This window comes from Protomyctophum parallelum (genome assembly GCF_964188405.1).
Source record: "Protomyctophum parallelum genome assembly, chromosome: 11".
NCBI classification, from domain to species: domain Eukaryota; kingdom Metazoa; phylum Chordata; class Actinopteri; order Myctophiformes; family Myctophidae; genus Protomyctophum; species Protomyctophum parallelum.
The window spans coordinates 49,960,802-49,973,749 of NC_139707.1; the positions used below are offsets into that span (position 1 = coordinate 49,960,802).

The 12,948-nt window shown below is 48.3% G+C and overlaps 1 protein-coding gene across 1 annotated transcript in view; it reads right to left on the reverse strand.

Annotated features, from left to right (window-relative positions):
• LOC310867236 (WD repeat and FYVE domain-containing protein 3-like) overlaps positions 1–12,948 on the reverse strand; it is a 212,651-nt gene that overhangs the window by 173,544 nt on the left and 26,159 nt on the right. Inside the window, 3 exon segments of the mRNA XM_083777127.1 lie at positions 2,994–3,103; positions 9,497–9,620; positions 11,864–12,086. Coding sequence (XP_083633253.1) covers positions 2,994–3,103; positions 9,497–9,620; positions 11,864–12,046 — 417 coding nt within the window. The 5' untranslated portion in view covers positions 12,047–12,086.

The window sequence follows — 12,948 nt, forward strand, 5'->3', positions numbered from 1 at the left end:
CTGCGGATGAGAATTACTAAATCTTTCACGATTTTTCAAAAATAGGCTAGCACACCTACAAGCTCGTAGCTTGAAGACAACTTTCGAGCAGGTGGATTTGACTTTCAGGTTGCCCAACATTTTTGACACTGAATGACAGTGTAAACACTCTACTTGTTCACAATATAGTGTCACACTGCAGCATAAAAAAGGAGCATATCTACGCTTTCCAGCTGTTGATCTGCTATTTTTTTATTTAAAACAATAGCAAAAAAAGAATGTCATATTCGCAATATGATTCCATTTACTACTATTCAGCCTTCCTTACATGTCTTCCTTACTGAGCTTGTAGAACTGCTATTGCTGGTCTTTGTCCATTTAATCCGGGAAAGCGTCGGTGTCATTTTAGATTTAGATTTTTAGAAAACTGCTAGGACTTTTTTGTATTTTTTTTTTGTTGTATTTTTTGTATTTTACAATCTGCCAAGTCGACATGGGTTAATAAAGGCTCCTGGGGCAGCGCTGGTTGCCCAGGGGATAATCTCCATGGGTCATATCGGGTCAGTCAAACTGTTTTCTTTGTAGTTAAAACATTTACTGTTACAGTATGTGGACAAGTAGTCTATTCTAAGGACAAAGGGTTTCATTCTAAAACTATGCCAGGGATTCTGACTGTGTGCGTGTGCGCGTGTGCGTGTGTGTGTGTGTGTGTGTGTGTGTGTGTGTGTGTGTGTGTGTGTGTGTGTGTGTGTGTGTGTGTTCATGCGTACGTTTGGCGGTGTGGAGGTACCGCCCCCCTGCTGTGTGTCTTGAGGTCAAGGTTGACAGTACAGTCAATTATAATGATAAACGTACAGAGAGACATCACATACCGTACTGTAGCACATGACTGCCTGACTGGCTAACTGACTGGCTGGCTGACTGACTGACTGACTGACTGACTGACTGGCTGGCTGGCTGGCTGACTGACTGGCTGGCTGACTGGCTGACTGGCTAACTGACTGGCTGGCTGGCTGGCTGACTGACTGGCTAACTGACTGGCTGACTGGCTGGCTGGGAGGACGAGAGAACACTAAGGAGGGAGCAGGAGACACCAGAAGCTGTGGCATTAGAACTACTTTCTTCTCCTCTCCTGAACAGTAAATAGATACTGTGTGTGTGTGTGTGTGTGTGTGTGTGTGTGTGTGTGTGTGTGTGTGTGTGTGTGTGTGTGTGTGTGTGTGTGCAGTATTTTATTTGAACAGAGAGAGAGAGAGAGAGAGAGAGAGAGAGAGAGAGAGAGAGATATGGAGGAGACAGGAGGACAGGACAGAGAGAGAGACAGATATATATGCTGGTGACATCAGACAGGAGGAGGCTGCCAAGATAAGCCTTTGTTTGTCTGTCTGAATCCCACAGCAAGGGGAATACAAATGTACACACACGCGCGCACACACACAAACACACACACACACACACACACACACACACACACACACACAGTACAGAGGCTGACTTACACGAACTGACCTGATTTCAGCTGATCATAAACGATTTACCAAAGAAAATGTACCATGGAGGTACCAACAGGGTAATACATGTACCATGGAGGTACCAACAGGGTAATAAATGTACCATGGAGGTACCAACAGGGTAATAAATGTACCATGGTGGTACCAACAGGGTAATAAATGTACCATGGAGGTACCAACAGGGTAATACATGTACCATGGAGGTACCAACAGGGTAATAAATGTACCATGGAGGTACCAACAGGGTAATACATGTACCATGGAGGTACCAACAGGGTAATACATGTACCATGGAGGTACCAACAGGGTAATACATGTACCATGGAGGTACCAACAGGGTAATACATGTACCATGGAGGTACCAACAGGGTAATACATGTACCATGGAGGTACCAACAGGGTAATACATGTACCAAGGAGGTACCAACAGGGTAATAAATGTACCATGGAGGTACCAACAGGGTAATACATGTACCATGGAGGTACCAACAGGGTAATGAATGTACCATGGAGGTACCAACAGGGTAATACATGTACCATGGAGGTACCAACAGGGTAATGAATGTACCATGGAGGTACCAACAGGGTAATACATGTACCAAGGAGGTACCAACAGGGTAATACATGTACCATGGTGGTACCAACAGGGTAATGAATGTACCATGGAGGTACCAACAGGGTAATACATGTACCATGGAGGTACCAACAGGGTAATACATGTACCATGGAGGTACCAACAGGGTAATAAATGTACCAAGGAGGTACCAACAGGGTAATACATGTACCATGGAGGTACCAACAGGGTAATACATGTACCATGGAGGTACCAACAGGGTAATACATGTACCATGGAGGTACCAACAGGGTAATACATGTACCATGGAGGTACCAACAGGGTAATACATGTACCATGGAGGTACCAACAGGGTAATACATGTACCATGGAGGTACCAACAGGGTAATACATGTACCATGGAGGTACCAACAGGGTAATACATGTACCAAGGAGGTACCAACAGGGTAATACATGTACCATGGAGGTACCAACAGGGTAATACATGTACCATGGAGGTACCAACAGGGTAATACATGTACCATGGAGGTACCAACAGGGTAATACATGTACCATGGAGGTACCAACAGGGTAATACATGTACCATGGAGGTACCAACAGGGTAATAAATGTACCATGGAGGTATCAACAGGGTAATACATGTACCATGGAGGTACCAACAGGGTAATACATGTACCATGGAGGTACCAACAGGGTAATACATGTACCATGGAGGTACCAACAGGGTAATACATGTACCATGGAGGTACCAACAGGGTAATACATGTACCATGGAGGTACCAACAGGGTAATACATGTACCATGGAGGTACCAACAGGGTAATACATGTACCATGGAGGTACCAACAGGGTAATACATGTACCATGGAGGTACCAACAGGGTAATGCATGTACCATGGAGGTACCAACAGGGTAATAAATGGTACCAACCTGTCCTGATGAAGCCAGCAGGTTGATGGTGGTAAGGAGCATCCATCCTCGGCTGGTCTCCTCACTCTGGTTGACCTCCAGGAACTGGACTATGGCCCGACTGGCTGCCTCTGTAACACACACACACACACACACACACACACATTTTAGCACGTAGAATTCACTACAAAATCCTGCTCACCACCTACAAAGCTCTCAATAACCTGGCTCCCCCCTACCTCCACCTACAAAGCTCTCAATAACCTGGCTCCCCCCTACCACCACCTGCAAAGCTCTCAATAACCTGGCTCCCCCCTACCTCCACCTACAAAGCTCTCAATAGCCTGGCTCCCCCCTACCACCACCTACAAAGCTCTCAATAACCTGGCTCCCCCCTACCTCCACCTACAAAGCGCTCAATAACCTGGCTCCCCCCTACCTCTACCTACAAAGCTCTCAATAACCATATGCCCCCCCCCCCCCCCCCCCCCCCCCCCCCCGCTCCCTCAGGTCCAGTGAAGCCAACCTCCTGAAGGTCCGCAAGGCCAAGTACCGCACCTGGGGGGACACCTGGGGGGGGACAGGGCCTTCTATGTTTCTGCCCCCAAACTCTTCCCTCTGCCCCCAACCTTCATCCCTCACTGCTGATGTTTTTGTCAACTACTTCGAGAAGAAGGTTGATGATATCAGCAGCTCCTTTCCTCCCCTCCCACATAAAGTGGCATCTGACTCAACCAACACTAACCCCAACATACCATGCATGTCCTCCTTCTCTCCTCTTTCCCCAGACGAGGTTCTACAACTATAGTAACATCCTCTAGACCTACCACTTGTCCTCTTGACCCTGTCCCGTCTCCAATCTTCCAGACCATCGCACCTGATCTGCTCCCCTTCATCACCTCCATCATCAACACCTCAGTAACCTCAGGCTGCGTCCCATCTGCCCTCAAGTCAGCCAGAGTAACACCACTCCTCAAGAAACCAAACCCTTGACCCCTCAGATGTCAAGAACTACAGACCGGTATCACTCCTTTCATTTATTTCTAAAACCATTGAACGTGTTGTCTCCAACCAGCTCTCTCTCCATCTCTCACAGAACAACCTGCTGGATCCCAACCAGTCCGGATTCAAGAAGGCCCACTCCACAGAAACTGCCCTGCTGGCAGTCACAGAAGCACTACATGCTGCCCAAGCTGCTTCCCACTCTGCAGTACTGATTCTCCTAGACCTATCGGTGGCATTTGACACAGTGAACCACCAGCTGCTCCTAGACACCCTAGCGGATCTAGGCATCGGTGGAACGGCACTAAAGTGGTTCTCCTCCTACCTCACCGACCGGACCTACCAGGTTTCCTGGAAAGGTCTGTTATCATCCCCCCGAACCCTCCAAACTGGGGTCCCACAGGGATCTGTACTCCTTTTCTCACTGTACACTAAATCCCTTGGCACTATCATCTCTGCTCACAATATATCCTATCACTGCTACGCCGATGACACACAACTGTTTCTATCCTTCCCCCCCCTCTGCCACTCAGGTGGAAGAGTGCATCACTGCATGCCTGGCTGACATCTCACAGTGGATGTCCTCCAATCACCTCAAGCTGAACCCAGACAAGACTGAGCTTCTCTTCTTCCCAGCTAAGTCCTGCCCTATGCGGGAGCTAACTATCTCCGTAGACAACGCCCTGGTAACGTCTGTCCCAACAGCCAGGAACCTCGGTGTTGTCCTGGACAGTCAGCTCTCGTTCAAAGCTCACATCACAGCTGTCACTCGATCCTGTAGGTTCACACTCTATAACATACGACGAATTAGACCGTTCTTCACCCAGGAATCAGCCCAGCTCCTAATCCAGACAACAGTCTTGTCAAAACTCGACTATTGTAACTCCCTCCTTACTGGCCTACCAGCATGTGCACTTAAGCCTCTCCAGCTGATCCAAAATGCCGCAGCTCGCTTGGTCTTCAACCAGCCAAAATTCTCACATGTCTCCCCCCTGCTCCGCTCCCTCCACTGGCTCCCGGTCGCTGCCCGCACAGAATACAAAACTCTGATGCTGGCATTCAAAGCAACCAAAGGTATGGCTCCCCCATATCTTGCAAGTATGATTGAACCCTACAAACCCTCCCGCGCACTCAGATCAGCCAACGCAGGGAAGCTGGAAGTACCCTCACTAAAAACGCCGGGACAACGCTCCACACGTCTCAAACTCTTCTCCCTTCTGGCTCCAAAACTGTGGAATGCACTTCCCATTGCAGTCAGAACTGCAGAATCACTCCCAATCTTCCGCCGTAGTCTGAAAACCCACCTTTTCAGACTCCATCATGGCCCATAGCACTTACCCTACCCCCTTAGATAGCATTTCTGTAGACTTAGATACAGACTTATAGCATGGTATGTAGATAGCACTATAATTGCATTGTATATAGTCATAGCACGCCATAGTACATATGTATAACATAGTAGTATATATATATAGTTTATATGTATAGTCTCATAATATAGATATTCCACTGTTACTTTCTATTTAGAAAAGCGCTATATAAATTTGAGCTATTATTATTATTATTATTATTATTATTATTATTATTATCATCTAACTATAAATGTGCCACATCCGTCCGTATCTCGAGAACCCTTTTCCCCACTGACTTCAAATTTGACAGACGCGTTCCACAGACACCCCCACAGGGGGTCCTGTCTGCTGCTCTGTACAGACTGTAGTCACTACACTGCCCCCCCCCATCGATGTCCTGTCTGTACTTAGTGGTAAAATAAAATCATAGTGCACTGGAGGAGATTTCCCTGGGGATCGATACGGTGTCTAGCAGCTACTGTATGCTCTATTGAATTATGCCGGCGCACAGAGTCCAGTCACAGACCCAGTTGGCTGGATAAAATGATAAAATGATAAAATGATAAAATGATGAAATGCAATAAAAGTGGGCGTGCTTGAGGTGAGCTGTCCCTTTTCATTAAGCCCACGTTGTAGTTCCTTCAACCACTTCTTAACCCATTTTGTTCTGATGCCGATTAAAATTTAAAAAAAAAGTATTCTGTTTTCTGAAAAACCTCATGTTTCTATGTCAGTGGTTCTCACAAGGTTGAAACCTCATGTTTCTATGTCAGTGGTTCTCACAGGGTTGAAACCTCATGTTTCTATGTCAGTGGTTCTCACAGGGTTAAAACCTCATGTTTCTATGTCAGTGGTTCTCACAGGGTTAAACCCTATGTTTCTATGTCAGTGGTTCTCACAGGGTTAAAACCTCATGTTTCTATGTCAGTGGTGCTCACAGGGTTAAAACCTCATGTTTCTATGTCAGTGGTTCTCACAGGGTTAAAACCTCATGTTTGTAATTGGCAGCCGACCCCCATCTGAACATATGTTGTTCCAGGGACCCCCCCAGAAGCAAAGATTTGAGTTAAAAACGTTCACTCTGAAAGAATATATATATATTCAAAGATTTGCGCCGCATTTTCAAGATTTTCAGAGTGCCGCGCTATATACGATCTTGTAGATCTGCTATTTTTCAAGTATAACATAATGCTTAAACCACCAAAAGGGGTTCCCGTCTAGAATGGGTTAAAACACAAAAATGGGTTAAACCCTCATATCCTTAGTTGACCTAGCCTGGCAAGGCCAGACGACTCTGCCATCTATACAGAAGTTGCCCCGGGGGCAGACTAGGGGCAGACTAGGGGCAGACTAGGGGCAGACTAGGGGCAGATTAGGGGCAGACTAGGGGCCAACCAGGACCCAGTTATGTAATCATGGGACAGACGTATCACCTGTGACTGTCTGGGAGTACATCAGGTACTCCCAGACAGTCGCTTCCTGCAAAACGCAGCTTCAGCGTCTCTGACAGAGTTCTAACCAGCTGGTGGATGGAAATGAAACTTGCAGCGTCGGCAAAGTGTTTCCGGTGTTCCGGTTTCAGCCGCCGTGCAGAGCTTCACTTCCATCCAGCAGCTGGTTAAAAGACCCGGAACAGGCTGTGTCAGCACTAAAGCTGCATCTTGTTGAAGTGACTGTCTGGGATATTACCCTCCTCCTTTTATTCAACAGATACAAGGAGCAAAGACAAACATGTAAAAGATAAAGCAAGAGAAAAAAATAGTTTTTTTCTGAACATGTATGTTTTCATAAGTAGCATGTTGTTGCTATTGGGAGGAAACCTCATAACTACATTTTTGTGGTTTTAGATTTTTTTTGTTTCATAAATCAGTGCTATTGAACACCCTTTACGTCTGTGTGTTGTTCCATAAATCAGTGCTATTGAACACCCTTTACGTCTGTGTGTTGTTCCATAAATCAGTGCTATTGAACACCCTTTACGTCTGTGTGTTGTTTCATAAATCAGTGCTATTGAACACCCTTTACGTCTGTGTGTTGTTCCATAAATCAGTGCTATTGAATGAACACCCTTTACGTCTGTGTGTTGTTTCATAAATCAGTGCTATTGAACACCCTTTACGTCTGTGTGTTGTTTCATAAATCAGTGCTATTGAACACCCTTTACGTCTGTGTGTTGTTTCATAAATCAGTGCTATTGAACACCCTTTACGTCTGTGTGTTGTTCCATAAATCAGTGCTATTGAATGAACACCCTTTACGTCTGTGTGTTGTTTCATAAATCAGTGCTATTGAACACCCTTTACGTCTGTGTGTTGTTTCATAAATCAGTGCTATTGAACACCCTTTACGTCTGTGTGTTGTTTCATAAATCAGTGCTATTGAACACCCTTTACGTCTGTGTGTTGTTTCATAAATCAGTGCTATTGAACACCCTTTACGTCTGTGTGTTGTTCCATAAATCAGTGCTATTGAATGAACACCCTTTACGTCTGTGTGTTGTTTCATAAATCAGTGCTATTGAACACCCTTTACGTCTGTGTGTTGTTCCATAAATCAGTGCTATTGAACACCCTTTACGTCTGTGTGTTGTTCCATAAATCAGTGCTATTGAACACCCTTTACGTCTGTGTGTTGTTTCATAAATCAGTGCTATTGAACACCCTTTACGTCTGTGTGTTGTTTCATAAATCAGTGCTATTGAACACCCTTTACGTCTGTGTGTTGTTCCATAAATCAGTGCTATTGAACACCCTTTACGTCTGTGTGTTGTTTCAAAAATCAGTGCTATTGAACACCCTTTACGTCTGTGTGTTGTTCCATAAATCAGTGCTATTGAACACCCTTTACGTCTGTGTGTTGTTCCATAAATCAGTGCTATTGAACACCCTTTACGTCTGTGTGTTGTTCCATAAATCAGTGCTATTGAACACCCTTTACGTCTGTGTGTTGTTTCATAAATCAGTGCTATTGAACACCCTTTACGTCTGTGTGTTGTTCCATAAATCAGTGCTATTGAACACCCTTTACGCCTGTGTGTTGTTTCATAAATCAGTGCTACCTACCTAGGGAGGTCCTCGAGGCACGTCCCACTGGGAGGAGACCCCGGGGCAGACCAAGGATCACGTCCCACTGGGAGGAGACCCCGGGGCAGACCAAGGATCACGTCCCACTGGGAGGAGACCCCAGGGAAGACCAAGGACCACGTCCCACTGGGAGGAGACCCCCGGGGCAGACCAAGGACCACGTCCCACTGGGAGGAGACCCCAGGGCAGACCAAGGACCACGTCCCACTGGGAGGAGACCCCGGGGCAGACCAAGGATCACGTCCCCCTGGGAGGAGACCCCGGGGCAGACCAAGGATCACGTCCCACTGGGAGGAGACCCCGGGGCAGACCAAGGATCACGTCCCACTGGGAGGAGACCCCGGGGCAGACCAAGGATCACGTCCCACTGGGAGGAGACCCCCGGGGGCAGACCAAGGACCACGTCCCACTGGGAGGAGACCCCGGGGCAGACCAAGGACCACGTCCCACTGGGAGGAGACCCCGGGGCAGACCAAGGACCACGTCCCACTGGGAGGAGACCCCGGGGCAGACCAAGGACCACGTCCCACTGGGAGGAGACCCCCGGGGCAGACCAAGGACCACGTCCCACTGGGAGGAGACCCCGGGGCAGACCAAGGCGCAGTTGGAGGAAACACATCGACTAACACTGGCCTGGGAACGTCTCGGAATCCCCCAGGAGGAAGTCACTAATGTTGCTCTGGAGAGGGAAGTCTGGAGCTCTCTGGTGGAACTGTTGCCCCCGCAACCCGACTACGGATAAGCGCTTGAAGATGGATGGAAAGCCTATAGAAAACGTAGTCTACGCTGTTGGCGGGCTGCCAGACAAATTAACCCATTCTGACCGGGCACCCATTTTGGTGTTGGCATCATGTTATGCTTTAGCTATTGAAAAATAGCAGATCTACAAGCTCATATCGCGCCACCGAGTGGCGCGATACGAGCTTGTAGGTCTGCTATTTTTGAAAAATCGAAGACACTTTTAGAATCTGATCTCAGGTCAGAATGGGTTAATAATGAAACTGTCAGGATGTAATAGACATTTTTAGAATCTGATCTCAGGTCAGAATGGGTTAACCTACGCCTTCTACGTTTCTGGTTGTCTCACCTGTGGACTTGTTGGAGGCTCGTCTCCTGATCTCCGTCACCATGAGCCGAGACACCTGCGTGGTGAACTGGAGGAGGTCAGAGAACTTCTCCGTCATGCTGCTGGGAGGAGCGTTGCCAAACACCTGCAGGACACCAAGGGTTAACAACGTTTAGCCCCAAAAAAAACTAAATCAGCTGTAGGTTTAGACGACTAAAATTGTATGATATTATTAACCCATGACCTGGGAAGGATTCTATAAATGTCAGTCGTTCTTTGTTTTTTTTCTCGAAAATAGCAGACCTACAAGCTTGTAGCGTGCTATGAGCTTGTAGATCTTCTATTTTTCAATAGCTAAAGCATAACGTAATGCTAACACCAAAAGGGGTTCCCGCCCCAAAATGGATTGAACAACTTCTTTAACCCCTCTATCTGTTCTTGATAGCGTGTTTTATATTCTATCTGCATGGTCACTGGGGCCAGCTAAACACTTCACAGTAACGCTAAATCAGGGCAGCACAATATAAATAACAAAACCACATTGCGTATTATAGGCTACAGCGTTTAGGCACAGCTTTCCCAGGCGTGGAAAAGGACCTGTGTGTGTGTGTGTGGTCCATCATTGCATGCGTTGCACACATGATCATAAAGTCTTGGATCTCTCCCCCGACCGGGCAAGCGTGTGCTAATTCATAACCACCAGTCAGTACAGGGTACAGGAGTACCCTGAGACCCTGAACCCAGAACAGGTCACAGAGCATTTCATCCAACAACGCTCACTGTGGTAGATCATGTGTTCACAAGGCCTGCATGGGGCAGCTGATTTGGAGAAGTCAAAGTGCTATAGTCGTCAGTGGCGTGCACAGACATTCAGAGGGGCAGGACAGGGGCGTACACAGACATTTAGAGGGGCAGGGACAGGGGCGTGCACAGACATTTAGAGGGGGCAGGACAGTGGCGTGCACAGACATTTAGAGGGGGCAGGACAGTGGCGTGCACAGACATTTAGAGGGGCAGGACAGTGGCGTGCACAGACATTTAGAGGGGGCAGGACAGTGGCGTGCACAGACATTTAGAGGGGGCAGGACAGTGGCGTGCACAGACATTTAGAGAGGCAGGTCAGGGGCGTGCACAGACATTTAGAGGGGGCAGGACAGTGGCGTGCACAGACATTTAGAGAGGCAGGACAGGGGCGTGCACAGACATTTAGAGGGGCAGGAACAGGGGCGTGCACAGACATTTAGAGAGGCAGGACAGGGGCGTGCACAGACATTTAGAGGGGCAGGAACAGGGGCGTGCACAGACATTTAGAGGGGCAGGACAGTGGCGTGCACAGACATTTAGAGGGGCAGGAACAGGGGCGTGCACAGACATTCAGAGGGGCAGGACAGGGGCGTGCACAGACATTTAGAGGGGCAGGACAGTGGCGTGCACAGACATTTAGAGGGGCAGGACAGGGGCGTGCACAGACATTTAGAGGGGCAGGACAGTGGCGTGCACAGACATTTAGAGGGGCAGGACAGGGGCGTACACAGACATTTAGAGGGGCAGGACAGGGGCGTGCACAGACATTTAGAGGGGCAGGTCAGTGGCGTGCACAGACATTTAGAGGGGCAGGTCAGTGGCGTGCACAGACATTTAGAGGGGCAGGTCAGTGGCGTGCACAGACATTTAGAGGGGCAGGACAGGGGCGTGCACAGACATTTAGAGAGGCAGGTCAGTGGCGTGCACAGACATTTAGAGGGGCAGGTCAGTGGCGTGCACAGACATTTAGAGGGGCAGGACAGGGGCGTGCACAGACATTTAGAGGGGCAGGACAGTGGTGTGCACATAAATAATAATAATAATTTCATAAATAATATATTAGAAGCTTTTTTTATCAAGAATTGATCAATGTCATCATGGTCTACATACTGTACACTTCTTTTTTGTTTTTCTAAAGGTGCAACATTTTTTCAACATGCTATTGAAAAATAGCAGACCTACAAGCTCATAGCGCGCCACCGAGTGGCGCGCTACGAGCTTGTAGGTCTGCTATTTTTGAAAAATCGAAGAGCGACTGACACAGTCACACAGAAACATAGCTTTTTCAGAAAACTGTCAGGATGCAGAAAACCTTTACAGAATCTGATCTCAGGTCAGAACGGGTCAAACTGTCAGGATGTAGAAGAACATGCGTAGAATCTGATCTCGGGTCAGAACGGGTCGATATCGACTCACCCTGTTGAAGACGGGCAGCATCATGTAATAGAACCTGATCTCAGGTCAGAACTCACCCTGTTGAAGACGGGCAGCATCATGTAATAGAACCTGATCTCAGGTCAGAACTCACCCTGTTGAAGACGGGCAGCATCATGTAATAGAACCTGATCTCAGGTCAGAACTCACCCTGTTGAAGACGGGCAGCATCATGTACAGCTTCTCCTCCTGCTCCTTCTGGGTCATGTGGCGTGGCGGGTGGCATAGCTCGGAGAACAGCCGTCGGAGGTGCATGAGGCCCAGGGCGTTGTCCTGAGGGCTGCACGACTCCTCCTGCCTAGGGCGCCCCATGATCCTCTTCACCATGTTCATCCTGGTGCTGGGGAGGGGCTTGGGCAGGCCAAAGACCGCCCTGTAGACAGACACAGAGAGAGAGAGAGAGAGAGGTGGTGAGGGGCTTTGGGCAGGCCAAAGACCGCCCTACAGACAGACACAGAGAGAGAGAGAGAGAGGTGGTGAGGGGCTTGGGCAGGCCAAAGACCGCCCTGTAGACAGACACAGAGAGAGAGAGAGAGAGAGAGAGGTGGTGAGGGGCTTGGGCAGGCCAAAGACCGCCCTGTAGACAGACAGAGAGAGAGAGAGAGAGAGAGAGGTGGTGAGGGGCTTGGGCAGGCCAAAGACCGCCCTACAGACAGACACAGAGAGAGAGAGAGAGAGAGAGAGGTGGTGAGGGGCTTGGGCAGGCCAAAGACCGCCCTACAGACAGACACAGAGAGAGAGAGAGAGAGAGAGAGGTGGTGAGGGGCTTGGGCAGGCCAAAGACCGCCCTACAGACAGACACAGAGAGAGAGAGAGAGAGAGGTGGTGAGGGGCTTTGGGCAGGCCAAAGACCGCCCTACAGACAGACACAGAGAGAGAGAGAGAGAGAGAGGTGGTGAGGGGCTTTGGGCAGGCCAAAGACCGCCCTGCAATGCAGACAGACAGAAGCCCGTTTTGAACAAAAAAGCCTCAAATCATGAACGCAGCGTGCAACTAGAAAACCACACCTGTGTGAACTGAGTGGTGCAACTTCCCCTCTATCTATCTATCTATCTATCTATCTCAGGTCAGAATGGGTTGATCACATTCATGAATCATGTGTATGGAAGATGCTTTCTAAACTTGGATTCTATAGTTAGAGCTAGTCTGATCATGATCACTTCAAATACTCCGTCCTCTTAAAATAACGAATGACCGAAAACGGCGGATCTACAAGCTCGCAGCACGTCGCGCTG